Below are 24,661 nucleotides of genomic sequence, written 5' to 3'. Positions count from 1 at the left end.
CATAAAATCCTTAATTTAATAGTTAATTTGTATTCAAAAACACTATTTATGCCCAGTTGAGCCTCTTTATATTAAAAAAGCAAAAAGCAAATTATTTTCTTCTGGCCTTTACTTTGAAAGCCCATACCGGATGTGGTGGCGTATATTATTTCCGTTCTGACAGCGCCGAACGATAAAAGCGTAGCTAGTAAACAGAAAACACACAACGGACGTTCGAGCCAGAACACGCCGAGGATTCTTCCCGGTTCAAATAAGTTCTGCCGGTGTCGCCCGTTGTCCCGTTACCGTCGGCGGTTGCCACTGAAGCTGTCGGTGTCGAGAAGACAGACTTGTCGGTAGCAGCTACCGTAGCTAGCTAGCATAGCCACCGGAGACGTAGACTTTAGCAGCCGCGGCTAGCATTGACATCGACGAAAAACATGATAGCGCTAATCAATAAGCTTCTGGACTGGTTCAAGGCGCTCTTCTGGAAAGAGGAGATGGAGCTGACTCTGGTGGGGCTGCAGTACTCCGGGAAAACCACCTTCGTCAACGTGATAGCGGTGAGTGTCGGTCGCTAGCTCCGGCTGTCATGTCCGGCTGGCGTCGTCCATTGTTGTCCTGCGGTGCTGAGATCAGCGAGGAGGTGTGATTTACTCTGCCGGACCGGAGGCCGCTGACGCTTATTAGACGTCGGGCCTCTCTGGCGTTAAACGATCAGAAGCTGGATGAGGTTTTTAATGTTGAACAGAACCAAGGGCCTTCTTCCCCGGGCGAACCCTCAGCTCCAGGAGGTGGAGGATCGATCGACCTTTCTTTGTGTACTTTTTCTTCTCCTTCTGCAATAAGTTAATGTCCTTATTGTATCTTCTTTAGTTTCACACAGTCACTATTTATTCAGCAGCTTGATCGATATGCATCCTGAAATGCATCGTCTAAATATCGATTGTATCGTTTATGCAAATAAGGTGTGTGTGTGTTTTTTTTTTTTTTTTCAGTCTGGACAATTTAGTGAAGACATGATTCCCACAGTTGGATTCAACATGAGGAAGATCACCAAGGGCAATGTCACCATCAAGGTTGGTAGTTAAATTCCCTTCTTCTAAGCAAAGAGGTTGATCGGTAAGATCGAGGAGTGAAGCATGGTGATGCTTTGAGGCTATTTTTCTTCCGGGTCCACTGGGAAGTGTGTAGAGGGTCAGATGGATTAAAAACATGTCCATCTGTGAGGAAGATGAAGCTGAGGATGAAGGACAATGATCCCAAAGTCCATCGAGACTCAGTTCCAGAAGAAGTCCTGGATCATCAAGACGCCGTCACAGTCGCCTGCCTGGAAAACCTCCAGTGAGGATCTGGATAAAGTGGAGGCACAGCTAAAGCAGGAATATTTGAGAGTATCTTTGTCTGTGAGGAAATGGGCTAAGATTCCTCAGGAACGCTCCCAGAACCTGGTGTCTGGATCTGCATCAGGTTTGCAGCGACAGGGTCTCTAGAAAGAACTAGACTGCTGGTCATTAAAGGGTAAAGGATCAAAAGAGCCTGCAGTCAGGAAAGGACTTTAATATCAATTGATCTAGTTATTATTGGTTATTAACAGCTGACCTGATATAACTGATGCTGTTTGTATATTTTTGTATTATAAATGACCCGATCACGTCCTCTCTCTGCCTCTAGCTGTGGGACATCGGCGGTCAGCCGCGCTTCAGGAGCATGTGGGAGCGTTACTGCCGAGGAGTCAGCGCCATCGTGTGAGTTCTGCTTCCCTAAACTGGATTTAGGAGTCGTCGTACGGAAGGCGCTCCTGCAGGCCGGATGTGTCGTGTTGAAGCTGCACTAAATCTGGATGAGACTCAAACGTGTCGGTGAATGTGAACCCGTCGGGGTTCTAATCGTCTCGGCACTCTTATTGGTCCTGCTGCAGCTACATGGTGGACGCGGCGGATCCGGAGAAGATCGAAGCCTCCAAGAACGAACTCCACAACCTGCTGGACAAACCGCAGCTGCAGGGGATTCCTGTAAGAACGACAGGAACGACGGCTGATGACATCATCGTGCCAGTCGGTAGCTGATTGGATGAGCTGTCGACTGACGGCTGTTCTTGTCTGTGTTCAGGTGTTGGTTCTGGGGAATAAGAGGGACCTGCCGGGAGCTCTGGACGAGAAGGAGCTGATAGAGAGGATGTAAGTCCAAACTCACTGCTGGCATCGCCATGACGTCGCCGTGACATCATGCATGACATCATGCATGACATCATTCTGGACGGGCTCCTGATGCCGATAACGTGGATCATCGTCATGTGTGGTTTGATCTGTTTTAATCAGGAACCTTTCGGCCATCCAGGACAGAGAGATCTGCTGCTACTCCATCTCCTGCAAGGAGAAAGACAACATTGGTAACACGCACGCACACGCACGCACGCACGCACGCACACACACACACACACACACACACACACACATACACGCACACGCACGCACACGCACGCACGCACACACACAGGCTGCGCTCAGCATGAAGCTGACTGTTCCTGTTTCTTGGTCGGTTTTTGTGTGGGTCAGTTTAACCTGCTTCATTTCGACCAATCACGGGCTCTGATGAAAGGACACGCCCACAGTGAACGGCTGGCTCACACCTGTCTCTCTCTGCAGACATCACTCTTCAGTGGTTGATCCAACATTCCAGGACTAAGAGGAGTTCCTGAAAGCAAAACACGCCCTCCAAAGAAACAGGCCACGCCCACCTGAAGCCTTTCCTCCTCCTCATCCCTCTCTGCCCCCCCCCCCCCCCCCCCCCCCCCCCCGTTACCCTTCCCGTCACAAACACACTGGGATGTACTGATGCCTCACAGAAGTGAAGCGCTGTCACTTCCTGTCCCGCCTCCACGAATCATTTCACTGCTAGGCCTTGTTAGCAGGCTAATGCTAATCACCTAATATAATGTGAGCAGTTTGAACCTATTATCCTGTTTCAAACTGTATGCCAGGAAAAATGTAATAAAACTTTTCTATCACCATCAAACATTAACTTTTAGCCGCCGTATTTCTCCATCCAAGCCTCGTCGTTCCGACCCGAGGTGGCGTGCGAGTTCAGCGCCTTTGTGATGTGTTTGAAGGCGTTTCCGGGTTAAACCCGTTTCAGCCTCAGGACGGGAACCGCTTGATCCTTCTCCCTGTGATGGCGCCATCGTAAGTAAATCCCCCAGATTTAGTCTTTATCAAATGAAGCCAGTGAAACAGGAAGGGGGTGTCAGCGCATCCGTCCACGCAGCAGCCTCCATGATTATAAATTCTACGTCTACGTGCGATCATCAATCGATCGTCACGACAACACTTAGCATCGTTAGCTGGAGCCTGTTTTGTGGACCCTCATTCCCCGCCTCCATGACTTCCTCTTTTTCCTCCCTCCCTCCCTCCCTCTACCTGTCAGACCTCCATTATTTCTTCTTTATATAATCCTCCTCTGTCTGTTGTGAACTGCTTGTCCTCCTCCGATTCCCTCAATCCTTCCTCTCTTTTGTTGGATGTTAACTTCCCCTTGTCGCCAAGCCCCGCCCCTCCTCCGCTCTCCAGCCGAGCGAGGGGTTAAAAACCTTTTTATTGCACTGTTTGATTTTGTTTTGTAAGATATTAATAATGAGAATAATGTTAATAATCTTGTGACTGGCCAGATCTAAGGAAGTGGTACTTAAACTGCAGAAGTGTCTGTTCATATCTGTGTAATAAGCGTTTTATTTCCTGTGTTTTTATATTGTTGTATTTCTTTTTTTTTATTTGACGAGTCGACTCGTTTCAGTGTTTTCTGCTCTGAGCTGATTGGATCAGGTGATCAAAGGCTACGTTCACGTCATGCCGATGTAATGCCCCTTTGATGCTCCCTCATATCAGATCGTTATTATAAAATCGATTGACCCCCCCCCCACTTCAGTTCTATTTTTTTTGGACACGCTTCGATTTCTTGTTTTCTGCTTAGGACGAAAAAGAAAAAATTGACAACGAGACCAAAATGCATTTGTCTTTTCTCATAATATCGATGTCCTGAATTTAATTACCTCGACGCGGCGACATGAAAATGGAAGGCAGCGGTTGTTTCATGAAATCCGTTTATGACGTGATGAATTTCAGGATATCGCTCCGCCCTTTGGGGAGGCCGTTTTCACACACATCCATTGATTGGTTGCCCAGCCCTTTGGGGGGGGGTTCTTACAACTATGAGGGGGTTCCTGTTGGCTGGAAATGACACCAGCTGTCGACACTCCTTTTGAATGTCTCACGTGGAAACAGAACAAGCAGTTGAAGGTTCTTCGTTCTTGGAGGAACGTTTCTCTTTTCAGACAGGCTCCAGAACCGTTCGGACTCAAATGAGACCTGGAGTTGACCCAAAAACCACCTCGTAGGTCTTCTAAACTTGATCCCATCTGATTGGTCTTTTGTCCAGCAGATGAAAGCTGATGTTTCCCACGGCCGTGGATCTGCAGCGCCTGTCTTAAAGAACCAGTAGAACCAGTACCTCCCTGATCCAGTAATAACAAACATAACAGGCTATTTTCATGAATCGGTATTAATTGTCTTAAGAGATTGTACAAATTTACCGACTTCCTTGCGTCAATGCTAAGCTAGCCACGGGTGGCTTTGGGTGATTCTGAGGCGGACCTTGATCGGGGACCGGTCCCAGCCTTGTTGGGGGCGTCTGCTTCTAGCTTGTCTGGTTTTTAGCAGATTTAGATCTGGATGAAGGGAGTCAGTTTTAGTAAATGAGTTCCCAGAAACTTCTCTGAAGGTTTGGTCGCTCTGGTCCCGGTCCTGGAACCAGTGCTTTCTGCATAGACCTTTCACCAAAAGGAAATTGGCATGTGTGAAAACGACCTCCCAAGTCTTCATCGGCCATGAAAGTGAATCAAGTAAAAAATCAAATGTGACGTGAAATTTTGAGGAGAGCTGAAACCGATTCTGAAGCTGTTTGTACATTTTGTTTGATTTCCGTTCACATCTGATGTGTTTTAATAGAAACATGCTTGTGTATGATACGAATTAAAACTATGAAGGAATACGAGGAGTCTGCTTTCTCTTCTGTCATTCACAGGAATCAGTGGAAAGGCTTGGAATAATGTCCTGCCTGAGTGTTTCAGGATTTCACTGAATTAGCTTTTCAAATGTTAATGTTTAGATGAATTCTAAATAAAAAGGTTTAAAGAGGAAGAGAGAAGTTAGTTTCTGACATCAGACTTTTGACCTGCGGTTTTACTGATGAACAGCAGGGGGCAGCACTCGTGTCAAACCTGGCGTTCGTCTGATCAGGTTTTAAATCTGTCAGCTGATCCCAGTTTCTTTCTACAGATTTAATATTTTAATATCCGAGAATATTCAAAAAAGATTCTCAGAAAATTTGTGAATTTAATCTAATAGAAAATGTCTCTGTTTTACAAAACTAGTTGCCTTCTTCAGGTGTACTATATAAACTAGTCTTCTTCAGGTGTTCTATATAAACGAGTGAACAGTTTCTTTATATACACATGTTTTCAGACAATAATAATCCTCTTCGTGGTCGTATGGATGACTGAGTTCTGTATTCGCGTTACGGCAGTCCCTGTTTCAACTCTCGTTGACTGACAGGTTAGAGGTCAAAGGCCACCAGCTCGCCGTTCTCAGACTCTCCAGAACCGACGGACAAAAAGAAGTGAAGGAGAAAAAAAAAGATGGTGGCTTTACTGTAACGTGATCGCACTGACAAAATTTCATCCTCTTCACTTGTCCGTCCATCCATCGTCTACTCGGGCCCAAAGTCCCCTCCATCTGTGTGTGTGCGTGTGTGTGTGTGTGTGTGTGTGGCTCTCAACAAGGCCTCAGTGTTTCCTGTCTGTAGCACAAGGTGGTCCCACCACTTTGTTCCAATGAGAGTCAAGCTAACTCTCCATTGGGACCCCGTGCTCGTCGTCATGGCAATGGTACCCCCCCCCTCGCACCCCCTCCTCATCAGTTTTCCCACAGAACAAAACCAACATTGTGTGTGTGCGTGCGTGTGTGTGTGTTTGTGAGACGTTCAGGCCAGATTAGTTCAGAGGAACACGAACACACACATTGGTGGACGGGTCGAGTTTCAAGGCGCTGGGATTCACGCTGATCCCCGTCGCTGTAGTCACTGTGAGGAGGAGGAGCTTGTTCCAGTTTCATATTGTTGCTGATGTGAAACGTATTTACCTGTACAGAAACAAGAAACCAATATAAGCTGAAGCTAGCAGCTAGCAGCCATTAGCGACAACACCAGAGTGCTACATTAAAAACTCACACCAGTATCAAATGGCTTCATATTTCTATGGGGGCTTTTTACTTTGTCATGAATCCATGATTCACACACTCTAAAAGAAAAAGTGTACCCCCCCCCCCCCCCCCCCCCCCCCCCGTCCCTGACAGATGGATAAGGGACTCGAACCGGTGACCTTCCTGTTACGCAACACGGGTTCCATCCAGATCCAGTCTGATGGAGGTCTTGTCTGGAGAGCGCGGCTTCGTTAGTGAACAGAGGCGGTCTGTTCACGAGGAGCTCGCGTCCCTACTAATGAGATCAGCCTCCTCTGGTCCTCCTCTTTGATTTGAGCTCAATTCTCATCTCGGAGCTGAAAATAGGCTTCTCGATCTCGGGATGCAAAGAGATTCCATTTCATCTGTACATCATATGTGGGCGGGCTTTAATGTAAAGGCTGTTTAGCGTTTAGGCCTCTTTAAATCCCGGGTTGCCCGGGGTAACGAGACGCCGACAGGGGGAGGAGAGAGGCTGTTCGTTGATTAGAAAAGACTTTGGGTTTCTAAATTGACAGAACAGTGTGTGCTTGTTCTCGCATGTGAATTTGGGATGGTATCCCATGGTAACAGGACGGTAGTGAGGTCATTGATATGCAGCACAGCACCTCTCCTCCTTGCTCCTCTAAGCAGGAGGACAAATTCCTTTACATCATTTCAAACTTCGAAACTTTTCTAACAATTTCTCCAAACTACTTTTTGTGCTGTTTTGTTGAAAGGCCAATCTCTTAGACCGACTCAGGTTATCTTTATCTTTAGACGTATTGCCAACGTTCAGGCATCAAACCCAGCTGGTTGGGTTTATTATACAAAGATCACAATTCACCAAAGTTAATGTTTTGTGTCCGTTTATTCAACAATAATGAAAGATATTTCATCTAAACTCAAACATGACACCAGACTAGCTGTTAGTGTGTCTGCGGTGCAGTTATTTCACAGACCATAAAGTGACAAACAGGATATTTACTATCAGAAAACATGTTTTTCTAACAACATACAGGAGTCAATCATGAGAGTTGTCATCATGACGACATTTATTGGTGTCACTCTGGGATCTGTCTTTCATGGCTGAAATGCTGCAAAGAGTTGTTTTCAATGGTAATATGTTAACATTAGGTGTTTTTAAACACCAAATGCTAACATGCTAGTATGGTGGGTTAAGTGTGTGTGTGTGTTTTTTTTTTTACAGACTAGCATTTTAACATCAGTTTAAGTCAGTCTAGTTCTTTATAGCAACCTTTAACAGACTAAATGAGTGAGTTTTTTTGTGATCTGCTGATGAAATATTTCAGGATGGAAATAAAAACCTCCTCTAGTGTCTGAATCATCTGGTCTCCTTGAGAGAACCTGGAGTCCCCTAAGGGTCCTTTGTAGAGCTCCTGGACCTCCATGAACCCGACCCCATGGATGGTCAGATTCGCGTTCCCCTTTACAGCATTTAAAATAAATCCTGAATATTACTTAAAACCTCAAATCAGAATCCAAGGCTTTAAAATCCTCTTTAACCCAATTAGACTTGATGTAGAATCACTGGAAACAGCTGCCTTCAGACTCAGCAGGAGATGAGGAACGTCTCCGCTCTGATTGGCTGTTTTTGGCTGTCATTTGGAGGCTGCCGGGGTTTCACCTCAAATTGTTATTAGAAGAAAAACAGCATTAGCAAAGCCCACATGAATCATGGCGACCAACTGTTTATTATTAATAGCCTATCTGATAATAATTAGCTGTCCTGTTAGCAGTCCTGCTAGCATTTAAAACAACACCAGCATTTAAAGGAGACAGACACCAGGTGGTTGTTTTTTGTCATTAGAAAGCAAACATTCTGACAAATGTCAAATCATCTTTACAGTGACGAGAGTCGCCGCAGGTAATGTCATCGATAGATTATTTCATCGCCTTTATCCTATCAGCTGTTAATTAGAATATTTTTTTCGTAATCGGCTGCCTCAATAGATCAATTACACATGAGGATGAGGAGCATATTCCTGTCAAACATACGTTGATTTTATACCTATAAATCATTTTCATATATATTACACCATAACTTTCCCGACGTGCAAATCAAGGCGTTACGATCATCCCTCACTACAGCAGCAAGATGGAGGGAGCCGTCCAATCAGAGTCCTGCTTTCATCACGACGGATACAAGAACAGCACCTTCTCTAATCTCTGTGGATTAAACACCACCTCCCGCAGGAAGAGGAGGAGTCCGGAGGAATGTCGGCGTCCAGAGAAGAATATCAAACAACGTTACTCTGAAGGAAGAGGAGAGGACAGAAAGTGTAGGTGAGAACCTAAATGAAGGAGGGGGGGGGGGGTTCTAGAGGGACAGGGGGCTCTAGCTGGCGATGGACAGGATGGCCGACGTGTCTTTCGCCTTGTCGAAGAAGATGGACGTCTCATTGGCCGCTTTCAGTTTGACCTGGGTGGAGCCTGGGGAGCCCTGCGCTGTGGTTGGCTGACACTCCTGACAGCAGCAGCAGCAGCAGTCCATGAAGGCCTGACCGAGAGCCTGAAACATGACGACATGCTTTAGCCTTCTTCTGTAGCTCCGCCCCCCCCCCCCCCCCCCTCATTGTGACATGTTTCTGAGTAGGCGGAGCTTTCTGACCTACCTTGCACAGACAGAGCAGAAGCACCGGCGTTGCTGACAACTTGATGAACAGCAGGAAGTGATGCAACAGTGCGAGCATCGTGGCGGCGTGCTCTGACAGCGTGACGTGCGTGTAGGCGAGCGTGATGCTGCACACGTGCTCGGGCAGAGCGCACACGCCGTAAACCACGGCTAACGCTAGCAGCGTACAGTTCAGCTGCCGCTCCAACGCCTGGTGCTGCTCGCGCTTCTGAATGGAGGAGCGGTCGTCGTGGTTACGCTGCTTCTGGCTCGAGCTGGAGTCGCTGTTGACGTTACGCGTGGCCATTTGGCAAAGGACGGTGAAAAGGACAGGCAGGCAGAAGTAGCAGCCGAAACACCACCACATACGACCCTGAAGAGGAGCATGGGAGAGGTTGTTGGTTGGTTGGTTGGTTGGTTGGTCGGCTGGTTGAGTGATTGGTAGGTTGGTCAGCTGGTTGGTTGATTGAGTAGTTGGTTGGTTGGTTGGTCGGCTGGTTGAGTGATTGGTAGGTTGGTCAGCTGGTTGGTTGAGTGAGTAGTTGGTTGGTTGGTCAGCTGGTTGGTTGGTTGGTCGGCTGGTTGAGTGATTGGTAGGTTGGTCAGCTGGTTGGTTGATTGAGTAGTTGGTTGGTTGGTAGGTTGAGTGATTTGTCAGTGGATTGGTTGGTTGGTTGGTTGGTCAGCTGGTTGGTTGGTTGAGTAGTTGGTTGGTTGGTTGGTTGGTTGGTAGGTTGGTTGGCCAGTTAATGTTTATTTTTCAGTTGATTGGTTGGTTGGTTTCATAATAGCTTCTCGTGTCCTGCCTGTTCTCACCTGGTGGTACCTGAGCAGCAGAGAGTGCAGGGAGTCGGGCAGGTGGAGGGACAGCGGGGAGGACGGGGTGATGCTGCAGGAGTCCACCAGCCGGCCGCCGGACGGCGACGGCGTCCGTTTCAACTGCCACAGGAAGATTTCGGGGCTGGGCAGCAGCAGAGCGGCGAGCCACACCAGCAGCAGCTTCATGAGCACCGAGCGACAGCGCTCCACCCGCCGCGCCTTCGGTCGGGACGAGGAGGTGGCGGCATGGAAACGGTCGATGCCCAGAGCGCACAGGGTGAAGGAGGTGATGCCCAGGGAGACGGCCTGTTGGGAGCCGGAGGAGAGAAAAGCTGAACCGCGTTCTTTGGATTGGAACATTAGGTTTGCTTCCTTCCTTCGATGAAGCAGTGAGGGGAAATATAAAATAACCATCTCATCAACATTCATGTAAAGTTCATTTGTCTACGTGTCAATCAGTTCCTGAGTCACATGACCTCATTGGTTTCATCGTGTCACATGATCCTTTGGTCCAGCTAAAGGAATACGAGTTCTGGTCTGATGATGTCATTAGCATGAGCAGATTTAGCAAGAGATTTTTATTTTCCTTTGAAAATTCCATTTTCAGGAATATTTCGATAAACAAACAAATTTCATGCCGGCTGGTCCCGCCCTCTGCTCCGTTTCTTTGAGTTAGCTCCTCGCTGTTTTGTGCTTGCCTTTCATACCTTACCCCCCCCCCCCCCCCCCCCCCACACACACACACACACACCCCACCATCAAAGATTCCTGCAGAAATAAAACACCCCGGTGGAGCAGGGCTACAGGAAATCCACCAATGGTGACGAACTAAGCTAACAAGAAAGAAAGGAAAGAGAACCAGGTCTGGTTCTCTCTGCCTGGCCCCTCCTCCACCGGAGGCAGGTCCAGGTCTGGTTCCAGGCCGGAGCCTGAAGTACTCAGTCAGGTCCATGAAAAGACCCCGCTTGAGACCCTCTATTGCCGCCATCGCAGCAAAACCTCACTCATCTGCATAAAGTCTACAAACCAGTTCACGAAAATTACAGTCACTGCGACTTAAACCCCACCCACCTCCATATAAGGCACCATGCAGCATGTGATGTCACCCAGAATCCTCCTATGGGAGAGCTGGTTGAGAACAACCACAGGAAGGCAGAGCACCAGGACCAGGAAGTCCCAGAATGCCATGCTCGCCAGCAAGTAGTTCCAAGCGGACCTCATGTAGTAGTTGTTCCAGACGACACACATGACCGCCATGTTTCCAACCACGCCCACTGCCAGCACCAGGCCAGCCAGGATGAGGATGGCGTAGGCGAGGTACGAGTTCTCTGCCATCGTGTAGAAGGGGTTGAAACGTCCTGTGGCGTCGTGGTCGGCGTTGGAGGCGTTCCCGGCGTCCAGCCCTGCTGCAGTCGTCCTGTCGAACTCGGTGGGCTGCGGCGCCGTCACCGAGTCATTCTCAAAGGATTGGCTGAAGGTGGACTGTTGCTCCTCGTCGGTGGTGCTGCGGGAAATTCGGCGCTGCTGGTACGTGTCCCGGTCAACCACCTCGGGGAGGGGAACGCTATGGATGGGGGTACCAAGCTGCTTGGAGGTCCAGAGGGGTTCCGGGTGTAGGGGGGGAGAGGGGCCGCCCTGATCAACGCTCGTTGCATCCGTAAACAGCAGAGGCAGGAGAAGACAAAGAGCGACAGGCAGAGACATGGTTCAAGACAAAAGCCGAATCCTGCAGGATCAGAATATCGAACCGGCGCTCCGGTGAAAGTCCGGCCGTGTGTCCCAAATAGTCGCTCAAAAGTTCAGCCAAAAATAAAATCTGTTCAGTAAATTCAAAAATTCCAGTTCCTGACAGTTAGCAGCAGGAAATCCGAGTTTCAAAGCGTTCCTGGATGATGGACTGGGAGGAGAGGTCAGTTTGTAGTCCAAAGTTAAACAAACGCTCCTCTTCCTCTTATCTTCCTCTCTCTAAACTTAGTCTTCCACGTTTAAATGCCTGCCTTTCCAGTCCATCAGTGAGTCCAACCAGCCGTAGGAGCTCCAGCGGGAGGAGGGGAGCCGGCTGAGGGTCGTGTATGTTCTGGAGCTTCTGTCTCTGGGCTTCAGACGGAAGGAACTGGGAGCTCTGGGAACAGGCAGCCCTCTCCAGTACGGCTGGATGGAGCCTTTGTCAAGACACACATTCACACCGACAGGCCCACAAACAGAGTTGGCATACACTCACATGCACACATTTGTCTGCATGCACACTTGGTTTTGCTCTTTTTTTTGTCTCTGACACTGAATTCCACTCAGTCATCTCTGCTGCCCTCTGGTGGCCACCAGACGGCAGCAACTGGATCCACTCCTCTGTCTGGAATACTGATAAAACCTTCTGCTGGGTGTCCAGCCAGGAATTCTACGCAAAAATGTGCTTTCAGTTGCAAAAAGAGAATCAGTCAGCAAATTCTTTTTAGAATTTTATCTAATAAATATATTGATTATCATCAGCAGCAGCTTCAGAGGAGGAATTGTTGCTCTCGCGCAGAAACTGATTCTTAAGCCAGTACAGGATCCTTACCAACAACCAGCAGAGAGCAGCAATGTAGTATCTAGTCCATCCTCCAGTCACGTCATTACTGGAGTGATTAAACTCTATTTCTTAAACAATACACAGGTACTACTAAGGTACTACGAAGGCAAGACTTATTTGCTAAATGGCAAAAAGATTGGATTAAAAAACACGTCAGAAGGACATAATGGATCAGTCATGTTTTATTGACCCTTTGTGGGTTCTTATTTAGATGTTAAAATAAATGCTGTTACAGAAAAACTGTAACATGAAGGCAGGCAGCTAACGTAAATACCCGTTGCTATTATTGAACCCAGTTATTATTGATTATTGAGCCGACTGCCAGTTTGCTGTTCATTCATCTTTAGGGTTACGATGTGTCCATCATTGATCATCTGGAGGTGGGTCAGGGACGGATGAAGACCAGTCCATGGGGGATTCATGGAACTGCTCCTTGCCAGAACCACCGGGGTTGATCAATACTAGAACGAACGGAGAGATACAGAAAAGAATAAATAGAAGTCAGATGTAGAAGTTTTGCATGATTAGGAATACGTTTATACTTCAATCAATCAATCAGGTGAGAGGGAGAGGCCGAATGTGCAAATTGTTGCAGCAGTTCTATATAAGGTGGCCGTCTCTGATGGAAAGATGTGGAGGACTTGCAGGGGTCAGCACGCACGCGCGCACACACACACACGCCTTATATGGCCGAGAAAATCTGTGGAAACTTGGTGTGGAACAACAAAGCATGAGATTCCTCCTTTCTCTTAAGTCCAGTATAAATCCAGAGGAACTCAAAACACTGCGACACCAATCTTATTCCTTCTCTGGTTGGCCGGTTTCTGGGATGAACTTCATCAGGAGCGTCGCCGATGAATCCTTGATCCCATCGTCTGCCGTTCGTTCCCAAAGACTCTGTCCCAGTTAACCGACCGGACTGAGTCCCCGTATCCTCCGGAGAACTTTGTGTTTTTGAATATAAGTAGAAAATATGACCCTTTTTTTTTAGCTCCGTCCCTCCATCTTTTATACATCTGTCATTTCCTAAATGTGTTCGTGCATTGAGCGTCCTGCAAGCCTCCATCACTTAGATGTAATTATATCACATAGCAGGTCAGAGCAGCTGAAGAGACAGCCAAGAGAGTCCCAGAGACACTTTGGTTTGCTTTGGACTGATTTTATCTTACTGTCACGGGCCTAGGGCAGGGTAGGACCCCAGATGCGAGGCAGACGAGCAGAAATACAAAACAGCTTTAATTGGCGTGTAGGACAGGCAGGTAGACAGCTCAGAGGGGGCAGGCACAAGGAAAGTCCAAGAGACAGGCAGGGGTCATAAACCGGGGAATCCAGGCAGGCAGGCAGACGGAACACAAGGGGCAGGCAGAGGGAAGGTCCAAGAGGTTCGATACATGGGGGGGGGGGGGGGGGGGGGGTCAGTCTGAAGGGCTAGAGAGCAGGTAGGGTACCCTGTCTCTGTACATATATATATATTTAATACATAGACATATATATGTGTCTATGCATTAAATATACAATCAGGTGTCATTTGCGTGATTTTTTTGAAATACTGTAAAAACATCCCAAAGAAGGATTTTCCTGGCGAAAAGGCATGTAAATGCAAAATATTTCAAGTTAAGGTTTAAAATGATTTGTGTCGAATAATAATAATAAAAAAAAAAACCTGTGCTAGACTTTTGACATTTCGGACATTTCTGACAGACTGTACTCACCTTGCTGCTTTAAGGGTTCTTCCTGGTGATGCGGTTCAGCTGCAGGTCCTGAGATCTGGACCGGGGCCTCCACGCCGGCTGTCAGACAGTGGTGTAACTTTTGGCAGGTTTCGTTATATAGAACCTGCAACTTCTCGAGATCATTTTGGAGACGGATGTTTGCTGACTTTTCGCTGTAGATTTCTGCATGCAGTGAATCTATGCTCTGCTTGTGGATGTCTTGCAGGTCTTGGTACGACTTCTGCATGATGAGCTTCTCCTGCTGCGTCTTCTCCAGCTCGTGTCTGTGGAGGTAAATGCACTGGCGCAACTCTAGTTCCGACAAATGCTTCTCCACCAATTTACTTTTGCTTTGTTCCAGTTGCTCCAGGAGAAACTGAATTTTTCCCACCTGCCGGGTGTTCAGTTGTGAATGCATTTCATTTTGGCACTGGAAGTCTTTCAGATGGTCGTTGTACTGCTGCAGAAGGTTGCTGTTCTGCTCCATGGCTTTCTCCACCTTAAACTCCAGCTCGCCTTTCTGCTGGTTCAGATGGCTCACATCCACCCGGTACTCTCTGCACATGTTTTCATATAACTCTTTCAGCCACGTTAGCTTGCCCTGGAGAACCTGGGTAGCTTGGTTCTGCTGGGCGAAGCTCGCTGCGTTCTGGAGATGCGAGTCTTGAACTGCACATTCCAGTTTTGTATTTGATTCTTGAAGACACATATTCTCGTTGGTCTTGCTGTCCAGCTCCTGCTGTAAGGCCTCGCAGTGTCGTTTCAACTGTTCCAGATTGGCTTCGCCGTTCTCTGGTACAGTTTGTTCCACACATCTGTCTGGATTACCGATACTACCTTCTGATGGCAGATCCTGGATTGTGTCTTCTGTCAATTGTTCCATTTTGGAAAATAAATCTTGTTTCAGAGCCTCCATTCAACCGTTCCCCTTTATTACATAATGAACTCAACTTCTTAGGCTTTTTAGCTTTGATCTTTTTTGCTTTGATCTTGATTAACAGTCTCGTGATTAGGGATGAGAATCAAGAAACAGTCTTTCAATTCCTTTGATTTTGATTCTTTTGATGTTCAATTCCCAGAGAAGTTTAAGAGCGACAAAAGAGATCTTGACTGAGTTACCGGGACGAACTAATTTTGAGGTTGTTGAATTCTCCAACACTGAAGAAGATGTTTCTTGTCTGAGTTAAAAAATAGTAACAAACATACATTAAATTTAGTATGAAAAGTGAATCGGAGTTGATTTTTAACTGATTTTTGTATCCATAAATGGGTTTACAGTTTTAAATGTAAACATTGTGATTGACAGAACAAACACAAATGATCGATTCATTTAGGCGGGTACGCAATTTCATGCCCAGAGGGAGCCCTTAGACGTGACGTAATCTCTGCTGCCCTCTGGTGGCCGACTGACAGCAAACGGATCCAGTTTGTTTCACACATCTGACTGGATTACCGATAAAACTTTCTGCTGGGTGCGGCTGGGACGTCACGTGTCCGACCAGGAAATTGCGCCATGCCCCCCCCCCCCCCCCCCCAATCAAAAACAAAATGAGTCACCTTTATTATAGTGGCAATGTTGTGTTGTTTGGAACTGGGTCAGGGATGGTTGAGCCGTAGATCTCATAGCTACCAGTGTTCAATACGAGAATGAAAGACGAGATTAAAAAAGACTCCTGCAGTTCTAAATAAGGTGGTCAGTCTCTGATGGAAAGATGTGGAGGACAGCATGTGTCAGCACACACACACACACACACACACCTTATAAGGTAGAGAAAATCTGTGGAAACAGGGTGTGAAACAGCGGAGCGTGAAATTCCCGTATAAATCCAGAGGAACTCGGCTGAACTGAGAGTCATGTTTGGTTCGAAGTGACGACTCGAGAAACACGCTCAGAATGAAGTGACGGCTTTAAACCAGCATCCATTGTCCCATAATCCATCTGCGGTAGCGGATGAGAGTGGAGTGAGAGGATCCAGCCTCTGCTGAAGGTTCGGTCACAAACGGCTCACCTTGAACTGGAAAAGCACTCAGAGCACAGACCTCCACCAAGCAGCTCATCCCCCCCTCTTAATTGGATTTACACCGTCCACACGGTGATCTGGATCATCATCAAAAGGTCCCAAGTTGTTCTTGGTCTCTTTATACACCAACCATGAAAAGTAAAAGTGAATCAGAGTCGATGTGTTTTTTTTTAACCTGATTTTTGAATCCATAAATGGGTTCTAATGTCAAAATGTTATATTTTTTCTTGACCTCATCCTGGATCAGATCAGGTATTTTGCATGATAGTGCATCCGGACCCCTTTATGATTTTTGGTGAGAGAATTGCATATTTTACAAGATTTTTTGAAAAAGCCTCAGGGACCGCGTTGCGTCCAGGGACCGCGCTGCGTCCAGGGACCGCGCTGCGTTCATGGACCGCGCTGCTTTCAGGGACCGCGCTGCTTTCAGGGACCGCGCTGCGTTCAGGGACCGCGCTGCGTCCAGGGACCGCGCTGCGTTCATGGACCGCGTTGCGTTCAGGGACCGCGCTGCAGGGACCTACTTAATTCATCCAGGTGGGAGGAGCTGGTCTGGATGGAAATGAGATCCGCCGCTCCTTGTTCACCTTCCTGCTGTGGAAAAAAGGCGTGGCTTACGTCTCACTTGTTTCTTGTGAGTTATTGATCCGCGACGTTCGATCAGCCTTCCTCTTTACAGGAGTGATCAGCGGTGAGAAGCGCCACAGGAAGCTTCATGTCCTCCCGAAGACACGTTCAAGCGTAACCCTGACGTGAAACCAGGTGACAAAGGAGCCCGTCAACACCTGGTTCCCGTCACCTGAGCTCACCTGTCCGTCACTGGACGGGCCTGTGTTGATATTATTATTTGCCATTGATCTTATTAAAGAATCACAAACTTCGGTAATAACTTTGTGCGCGTCATCTGGCGCGGCGCGCCGTCAGTCAGACTTAATCAAACGCTCAATTCACTTCCTGGTTTTAATGCCCCCCCTCCCACACACGCACACACACACACACACGCACACGCACACGCACAGAGGGAAGGGGCGGCAGGCGCGTTACACTCCTGCTAGAAGGCTCAGCGGGACCGAACCGCCGCCGTCCCGGTCGGGAACCTGCCGCGTCCGCGTCCGGCTCGTGTTGTTCCGAACCGTGGAAGCGGTTTTTCCAGTTTGCTGAACCCGGCAGTGTCGGTGTGGAGACGCTCCCGGTCTCTCCAGCTGTTTCTGCAGACGGGATAAAGTTGGTGGACCCGACGGACGGACGGACGGACGGACCCGGGACCGGCCGCAGGATGTCCGACTCTGCCTCCAGCTTCCTCCACATCGGGGACATCGTGTCTCTGTACGCCGAGGGCTCCGTTAACGGCTTCATCAGCACCTTGGGGTGAGTCCACCGGAACACCTGAGCCGCAGAGGGACTCAATACTTTATCTCCGGTACTGTAGTAAAACTACACTTTAGTAAAGTACTCTGATGGGACGTGAGGACTTTTAGTTACTTCAACGTTACAAACACACAACATGTGTCCAATGCAGAGGATGAACATCCACGCATACCTGTACAGGTACACAACTCCCGTAGAGCCAGCCCAGGCCTTTAGGTTGGATCTTTCGCCGTGCGTAATTACGCACGAGCGCACATTAGAGGGAACATTGCCCACACCCATACCAATAGCTAGTTATCAATACTTAATCAGTGTTTCGCACCTTGTCGATCAAACGTAGCCCTTAAATCAGTTCGTCCCGTCTGTGTCAATGACGTCATCACAATCATCCGGATATGTTACCTTTCTTATATGGCGGCAAAACTGAACCAGAACCCCTGCGTTTGATGTAAACTAAAAAATGGCTTGCCTTTTTTATTTAAAATATTTTCGAGCATTCATTTTAGAACAAATACAGAAGAACCTCCTCTCGTTTCTGACCTTCATAAACTAATGACTTAGAGGAACTGAGTGCTGCTGTAAAATACCGCACAATGAAAAGCTGAATAAAGCTCAGATATAACTTCACTTTATATATTAGCTTAGAATTTTTACTAGCATTTAGCCTGGAAACAGCCAACAGCTAACTTCCTTAGCAACATGCTAATTAGTAGCTAAAACAGTATGTTTAATACGGTGACGTCAAACCAGCAGCGCATGAACCGTTTACTGTTTACAGGAAATAGCAGGGTCTCATTGTAGTCATGGCAACAACATGGCAGACAGGTGGTTTCTTCTTCTTCTTCTCTGAATAAAGCAGACTAGATGGTACACTGGTGCATTGATGCCCTCTGCTGGTTCTTATTCTCTAGAATACCTTCTGCCCCCCCCACCCACCACAAAAAATAAAATGTACACTGTATGGCAGGAAACAGGAAGTGGCGCCGAGTGTGTCCTAGTGAGATTTGACTGTGCCCGTTGGCGTGAGTGTTTCCTGTCTGTGGACTTACACCCCCCACCCCCACCCTGACCCCCACCCTAACCTTTTCCGTCCGTCTCTGTTCAGCTTCACCCGACTTTCACTTTCAGCAGCAGTAAAACAACGGGCCGCCATCTTTCGCACCGCTAGCATCACTTTGAAATATCTCAACAACTATTGGATGGAGGGAGTGAGAGGGAGAGGGGGGGGGGGGGGGGGGGGGGTGAACAGATGTGGAGTAAAAGAGAGAGAGAGAATAATAAGAGTAAAAATTGAGAGAGACCTGTTGGATGGAGAGAGAAACAGAAGACAGAGAGAGAGATGTGATTGGATGAACCTGCTGTTTTCCTTGCAGTCAAATTCGACTCCATCAAACAAACCAGACTCGGGTCTTTTTATTTTTAGTTTGCAGTTCCATCAGAACCAGGACCTGCCCCCCCCCCCCCCCCCCTGGTCTTAACAGAATGTCAGGGGAACCTTTTCTGGGTCACAAAACATGTATGGAGCTTCACAACAAATCAGACGGTCGGCGAATCGGCTGCTTGGTTATTGGTTAAGGATTCATCGATTCTGTTTACGAAAAGACTGTGACTCAATAAAAGTCAGAACTACTTCCTTGATCCGACTATCGGGAACATGGTTCAGGTGAGAGACGGGTAACCTGGTTGAGTCTCCGGTTAAGGAGAACTTTCTTTTGTTCATGTCTGGAAAAAAAAAAAGGCTGTCAGTCCTGAACAGACGGTGAGGAAAGACTTCCTGCTATTCAAATAGCACAACCCGTATGCAAATGTGTTTGTCCTGATGAAGAGGAGGGGGTGGAGCCAGGTGACATTCATTACAATAAGTCGAGTGAGTGTTTTTTACGCACTGCTTGAGTTTTGAGTGGCTAATGCTAACCACCGCAATGCTCTTTGGAAAAAATAAATCTGACATTTAATCCGAAGTCTTACTCTATTTGTTCGGTTCGTTGGGTAGTTTGTTGCTCTGTGAGAGTCTGGTGTGGATCCAGATCCGGTGGGGCAAAGCTCCCTGGATCTGGCCCATCACTGGGGGGTCACTGGCTCAAGTCCCGGCCCAGAAAGAAATACGGAGTGTGGGCTCATGGCGGGTGTGCTGACCATGGCGGCGCCCTCGCCACGCGTGTTTACGGAGCCCTTCTAGATTTCTTCTTTATCGAGACCAGACTGGAAGGGCTTCTGTCCTGATCCGGGTTTAGCTGTTCCTGATAAACAGAACCTCCATGGCAACCAGGCCGAGAAACTGTTTCTGTTTAAGATGGTTGTCCTCTCTCTCTCTCTCTCTCACACACACAGATCTGTCAAATCTGTGTTTCCTTGCATTGTCTGCCATCAGAAGGATTATCTGTCCATTCAGACACCCATTAGCTTCATTAAAAGGAGGCCTGGTGTGTGTGTGTGTGTGTGTGTGTGTGTGCGTGCGTGTGTTATGCTGTGAATGAATGGGGACCAATCTGCCCTGGTTTTTGCTTCTCGGGCATTTAAAGGTTGTGTCATCAGGAATCTGTCAGACCTGTCGGGTCACGCAAGAACAAACTCAGACCTGAAGGCTTTTGCGGTTTGCTTGCTGATGACGTTTTCTAATGCTGCATTAATAGGATACTTTACAAACGGTCGTATGATACCTTCTTTTCTTTATTCTTAATAAAACATGCTGTTAGGTTGCTGATATTAAATTGTCCTCCTTTCTTCAGTCTTCCTCTTCATCCCACCTGTCTTTCCCCCCCCCCATCCGTCTTCTTCTGCTGTTTCTCTTGCTGGTGGGTCTGTAATGTTTCTTCTTTTTTTATTTCTCTTTGTAGGCTGGTCGATGACCGATGTGTGGTGGAGCCCTCTGCTGGAGATCTGGAGACTCCTCCAAAGAAGTTCAGAGGTAGGACATGAAACACGAACAGGTTCAAACCTCGGCCCTGTAGATGAAGGGTGAAAATGTCAGGACCTCCACCCAGACATCATCTCCTCACCTCCAGGATGACGGCGGTGCGGGTTGGTTAGTTGGTTAGTTTGCGGTGGGGACAAGCTAAACAGGAGTTATGCTTCACTGAGTTCGCTCTAGTTTTTGTTAGAAGTATTTATCATCCATGAACTCAGGATGAAAACTGTTCTGTCCTGAGGACGAATCTGAAATGCTTTTCATACATGCAAAACTTGTGTGTGTGTGTGTGTGTGGGGGGGGGGGTTCCATCCAGGATCTGCAGGAGGAGAGTCAATATTTATCCTCCTTTCATTTTAATCGGTCTCTTTCTCCGTCTGAGAGATTTTCCGTTTTCACCTTGGCGGCACGTCGTTGCCGTCTTGCCATCTCATCCAACCAATATTTGGTTTATAACAAGTCAGACAGAGTTGCAAACTCATTGTTTTTTAAATATGCAAACCACATTGAATTGTGAACGCATTTAGATGTATCTGTTTATAAAAATAACAGGCGTCCAGGCTAAGGAAGTGAAGCTGGCTTACTGCAGAGAAAAGATGTTTGAAACACGAGCGGTTAATTAGTGGGGGGGCGGGGGGGCATACTTACCGGTAGCTAAACGTATTCATGTTAACATTAGCATTTTAGGAGTGTCTGTTAGATGACCTCCAGGGATATGTTAACGCTAATATCAAACATCACTGAGCTAAATGTCTTTGAAGGATTAGCTTGTTCTATTGATTTTGGGTTTGTGTTTTCCTTGGAATACGACGTATGCAGATGACATTGTGATCTGCGTTGAGCAGGTAGAGGATCATTTATAGAAGTGAAGGTCTGCTCTGGAAAAGAGAGGAATGAAGGTGAGCAGGAGTAAAACATGTAAATGAGAAGTGAGGTTACAAGGAATAGACCTAAAGAAGGTCGAGGACTTCAGGTACCTCGGGTCAACAGTGCAGAGTGATGGAGAGAATGTGGAAAGGAGGTGAAGAACTAATCGCTCCAGCCGGAGGGATGTTTGTGACGTTTCCCAGGCTGAAGGAAACTTTGGTCTCATTGACATTTATTTTTGTGCATCTGTTCTGTCCGGGCTCAGACTGCCTGTTTAAGGTTTGTCCCATGAGTCGGTACTCGGCTCAGAAACAGTTCTGGAAAGCCAAACAAGCCAAGCATGAGAAGGACAAGATCGGGGACGTGGTTCTGCTGCAGAAACTACAGGTGAGGCACAATCCTGCGCTCTGAAACACGAACGTAAAAATACAGTTCAGCGCTCAGCAGAACAATCTCGGCGTTGCAGCACGCCTCCAACCTGGAGCAGAAGCAGAACGAGACAGAAAACAAGAAGGTCCATGGAGACGTCATCAAATACGGAACCGTCTTACAGGTGACTGATTTGTTCAGGTGCAGCCGTAAATATATTTTATTTAAGGTTAAACGTGTAGTCAGCATTTGGGGGGGGGGGTCTCCTCCAGTTTAGTTTGGTGAAGAGCTTTGCTATTTCTCGCTAAGTTGCTAACTTGCAACTGTCAATCCTCTCCGCTCCTGTACTCACATTTGCATTTTATAAAAAGGAAATACAGAAGAGATTAAAAATTAGATTAATGCGATTGAAATGCACAACGCGCTAAATAGGACTGTAATTAATTAATCGCAATTAACGCGATAATTTGACACCCCTACTTAAAACCGCTGAATTTCACCCAGGCTCCATTATGATGAGACCTAAATGTAGAAGGAGTCTCTTGGTGGAAGACCTTAAGATACAAACGGGAAATAATTTGTATGCGTTTCCTATTTAAATATTGATCCTGTGAAGGTATGTTCAAACAAAAGTGATCGCCTTGTGCTGACACAAGTGTCACCAGTGGCACACAGTGGCTGCTAACAATAATAGTCCTGGACTGATTCACTGTGTGAACCTGGACTGCACACATGATGCCTTTCTGTAGTGGAGACTGTAGAGAGTGTATGGAACAAACAGCAGAGGGTATGTTTGAACACGTGAAAGGTGCAGCCCTGCTATCATCTCTGTAATGGAGCACGATAGACCACGCCTTGGGCAGACACCTTTCACCTGCTGGAATCTTTATTGGAACAATCTGACAGTTACCATGCACAGACACACACGCAAACAGTGAAGGTTTGTGTGTGTGTGTGTGTGTGTGTTGACCAATCTTAAACTCTTAATTCAATATTGACTCTAACTGATAACAGTATATGTTAAAGACAGGGTGGGAGTAAATATGTGTCGTCAGGTAAGTAAGTGTGTATCAAAGGCAAAAGGACACCTGTTGTCATGGTTACAAAAGGTGTGTGTGTGTGTGTGAATCACCTGGGTTACAATCCATACTGACATGAGTCAGGTGAGTGCAGTAATTCCATACTGCAAACCATGTAATTAACTTCCTTCAAGTACAAAGATCATTTTGATATACTTTGTAATCCACTACATTCATCATCCAGAGTTACTTTTCAGATCAGGATTTTACAAACATACAAAACATGATCAGAATCTGGATTAAAATATGAAGATTTGTTTTGTATATGTAGCATTTCCTGTATAGATGCGCTAAACTAACTCTAGATGATGACGATGTCATGTTTATGGGCTTCACAGCAGAACAGCCTGTTTCCATTTTAGTTCCTATTTGTCAGCGGATGAATTCACAGCTGCTATGAACACTGCTGAAAAATAATTGCCGCGCTGTCTTTGTCCAGCTGCTCCACATGAAGAGCAATAAATACCTGACCGTGAACAAGCGCCTGCCCGCCCTGCTGGAGAAGAACGCCATGCGGGTCACTCTGGACGGGACGGGGAACGAAGGCTCCTGGCTCTTCATCCAGCCCTTCTGGAAGCTGCGGGCCAACGGAGACAACGTAAGGAAGGACAGGCCAGATTTACGAGACGAACCCTGACACCTTCAGCATCTGAGCAAAAGATTGCTAATAATGGTGACGAGTAGAGCTAGTACCGTTTGTCTTGCAGGTCGTGGTGGGAGATAAAGTGATCCTGAACCCGGTCAACGCGGGTCAGCCGCTTCACGCCTCAAACTACGAACTGACGGACCATCCCGGCTGCAAAGAGGTGAGACTTTCACCAAGTTCTACGCGAGTGCCGAACGTTGTAGTGATCAGTAGCAGTACTGCGATCCAACCGGCCAGTTAACCGCTGTCCTTCCATCTGCAGGTGAACTCGGTGAACTGCAACACCAGCTGGAAGATCAACCTGTTCATGATGTTCAGCGACCACAGAGAGGAAGTCCTCAAAGGAGTGAGTGCGGGATGGATGGATGGATGGATGGATGGATAGTAGGTGGGTACCTGTATTCATCTTTCTCTCTCTCAGGGCGACGTCGTACGATTGTTTCATGCTGAGCAGGAAAAGTTTCTGACCTGTGACGAGTACAAGAGCAAACTTCACGTTTTCCTCCGAACTACGTTGAGACAGTCGGCCACGTCAGCGACCAGCTCCAACGCCCTGTGGGAGGTCGAGGTAGAGACACACACACACACACACACACACGCACACGCACACGCACACGCACAGGTTGAAGTGGTAGCAAACTACGTGCCGATTGCTTCATCAGGTTGTCCATCATGACCCTTGCCGTGGGGGGGCGGGACACTGGAACAGCCTTTACCGCTTCAAACACCTGGCCACCGGCAACTACCTGGCTGCTGAGGTCAGTAACCATGACATCACCAGGGGGAAGAACTGTAAACCAATGAATCCGAGGAGGTCATGCCATGTTCCCATGTTCTCCATCCACCATGAACAAAGGCTGCGATGTGGATCAGGGAAGAGCCCGTTTAGTTAGGGGTCCAGATAAACAGGCGGAGTAAAAGGACCTGTAGACTGGTTGGTCATGGATCGATGGAGATCCACAGAGTTCTATTCTAGGACATCATCAAATGCGAATGAAATTAAATGTTAAATTTAAAGGTATCTATTTACAGGATTATTCTAATTTACTGGAACCTGGGTCTTATTTTCACAACCTGGTTGTTTGATTTCGAAATAAATATTTATTATATTTAATATTTATTATATAAATAATGAAATAAATATTTATATATATATATATATTATATATATTTTTTGGTATCTTACATAAAATAAGGGCTTTTCAACAAATAAATGACCAAATAGTGTCACCTAAAATAGTGAGCTGAAGAGGTTCAGTGGCATTTCAGGCATGTCTGCAAAGTAGCAGCTGTGTTAAAGCTGATGAAAAGCGGCTTTCGTGAGCTTTGTTTCCTGACACGGGACGATATTTGTTGTTTTTCAGGAGAATCCGAGTTATAAAGGAGACATTGCAGAGACATCGTCCTCGGTGAGTCA

At 47.1% G+C, this 24,661-nt stretch overlaps 3 protein-coding genes across 3 annotated transcripts in view; 2 read left to right on the top strand and 1 right to left on the bottom strand.

Moving 5' to 3' along the window:
- The first annotated feature begins 173 nt into the window (after nt 1–173).
- arl8a (ADP-ribosylation factor-like 8A) lies at nt 174–2,721 on the top strand. Its single transcript, XM_068747577.1, has 7 exons — nt 174–542; nt 978–1,058; nt 1,654–1,727; nt 1,901–1,994; nt 2,092–2,159; nt 2,301–2,371; nt 2,628–2,721. The coding sequence occupies exons 1-7, from the start codon at nt 420–422 to the stop codon at nt 2,678–2,680; spliced, it is 564 nt and encodes a 187-aa protein (XP_068603678.1). The 5' UTR covers nt 174–419; the 3' UTR covers nt 2,681–2,721.
- A 5,889-nt stretch (nt 2,722–8,610) lies between these two features.
- Nucleotides 8,611–11,415, bottom strand: gpr37l1b (G protein-coupled receptor 37 like 1b). The gene is made up of 4 exons (XM_068751571.1): nt 10,777–11,415; nt 9,703–10,011; nt 8,888–9,259; nt 8,611–8,784 (listed from the first exon to the last, which is right to left on the bottom strand). Exons 1-4 carry the CDS (start codon nt 11,407–11,409, stop codon nt 8,611–8,613), a joined length of 1,488 nt encoding a protein of 495 aa, XP_068607672.1. The 5' UTR covers nt 11,410–11,415.
- A 5,868-nt stretch (nt 11,416–17,283) lies between these two features.
- The window catches only part of itpr3 (inositol 1,4,5-trisphosphate receptor, type 3), a 29,986-nt gene continuing 22,608 nt past the window's right edge, over nt 17,284–24,661 (top strand). The window contains exons 1-9 of the mRNA XM_068746285.1: nt 17,284–17,375; nt 20,213–20,283; nt 21,416–21,537; nt 21,617–21,703; nt 23,038–23,196; nt 23,306–23,404; nt 23,507–23,590; nt 23,666–23,812; nt 23,907–24,068. Coding sequence (XP_068602386.1) covers nt 17,284–17,375; nt 20,213–20,283; nt 21,416–21,537; nt 21,617–21,703; nt 23,038–23,196; nt 23,306–23,404; nt 23,507–23,590; nt 23,666–23,812; nt 23,907–24,068 — 1,023 coding nt within the window. The remainder of the gene's footprint in view (nt 17,376–20,212; nt 20,284–21,415; nt 21,538–21,616; nt 21,704–23,037; nt 23,197–23,305; nt 23,405–23,506; nt 23,591–23,665; nt 23,813–23,906; nt 24,069–24,661) is intronic.

The sequence above is a fragment of the Brachionichthys hirsutus genome, chromosome 2, assembly GCF_040956055.1.
Source record: "Brachionichthys hirsutus isolate HB-005 chromosome 2, CSIRO-AGI_Bhir_v1, whole genome shotgun sequence".
In the NCBI taxonomy this organism is placed as follows: domain Eukaryota; kingdom Metazoa; phylum Chordata; class Actinopteri; order Lophiiformes; family Brachionichthyidae; genus Brachionichthys; species Brachionichthys hirsutus.
The sequence above is the reverse complement of the archived record's forward strand: the minus strand, read 5'-3'. Positions and strand labels throughout refer to the sequence as shown.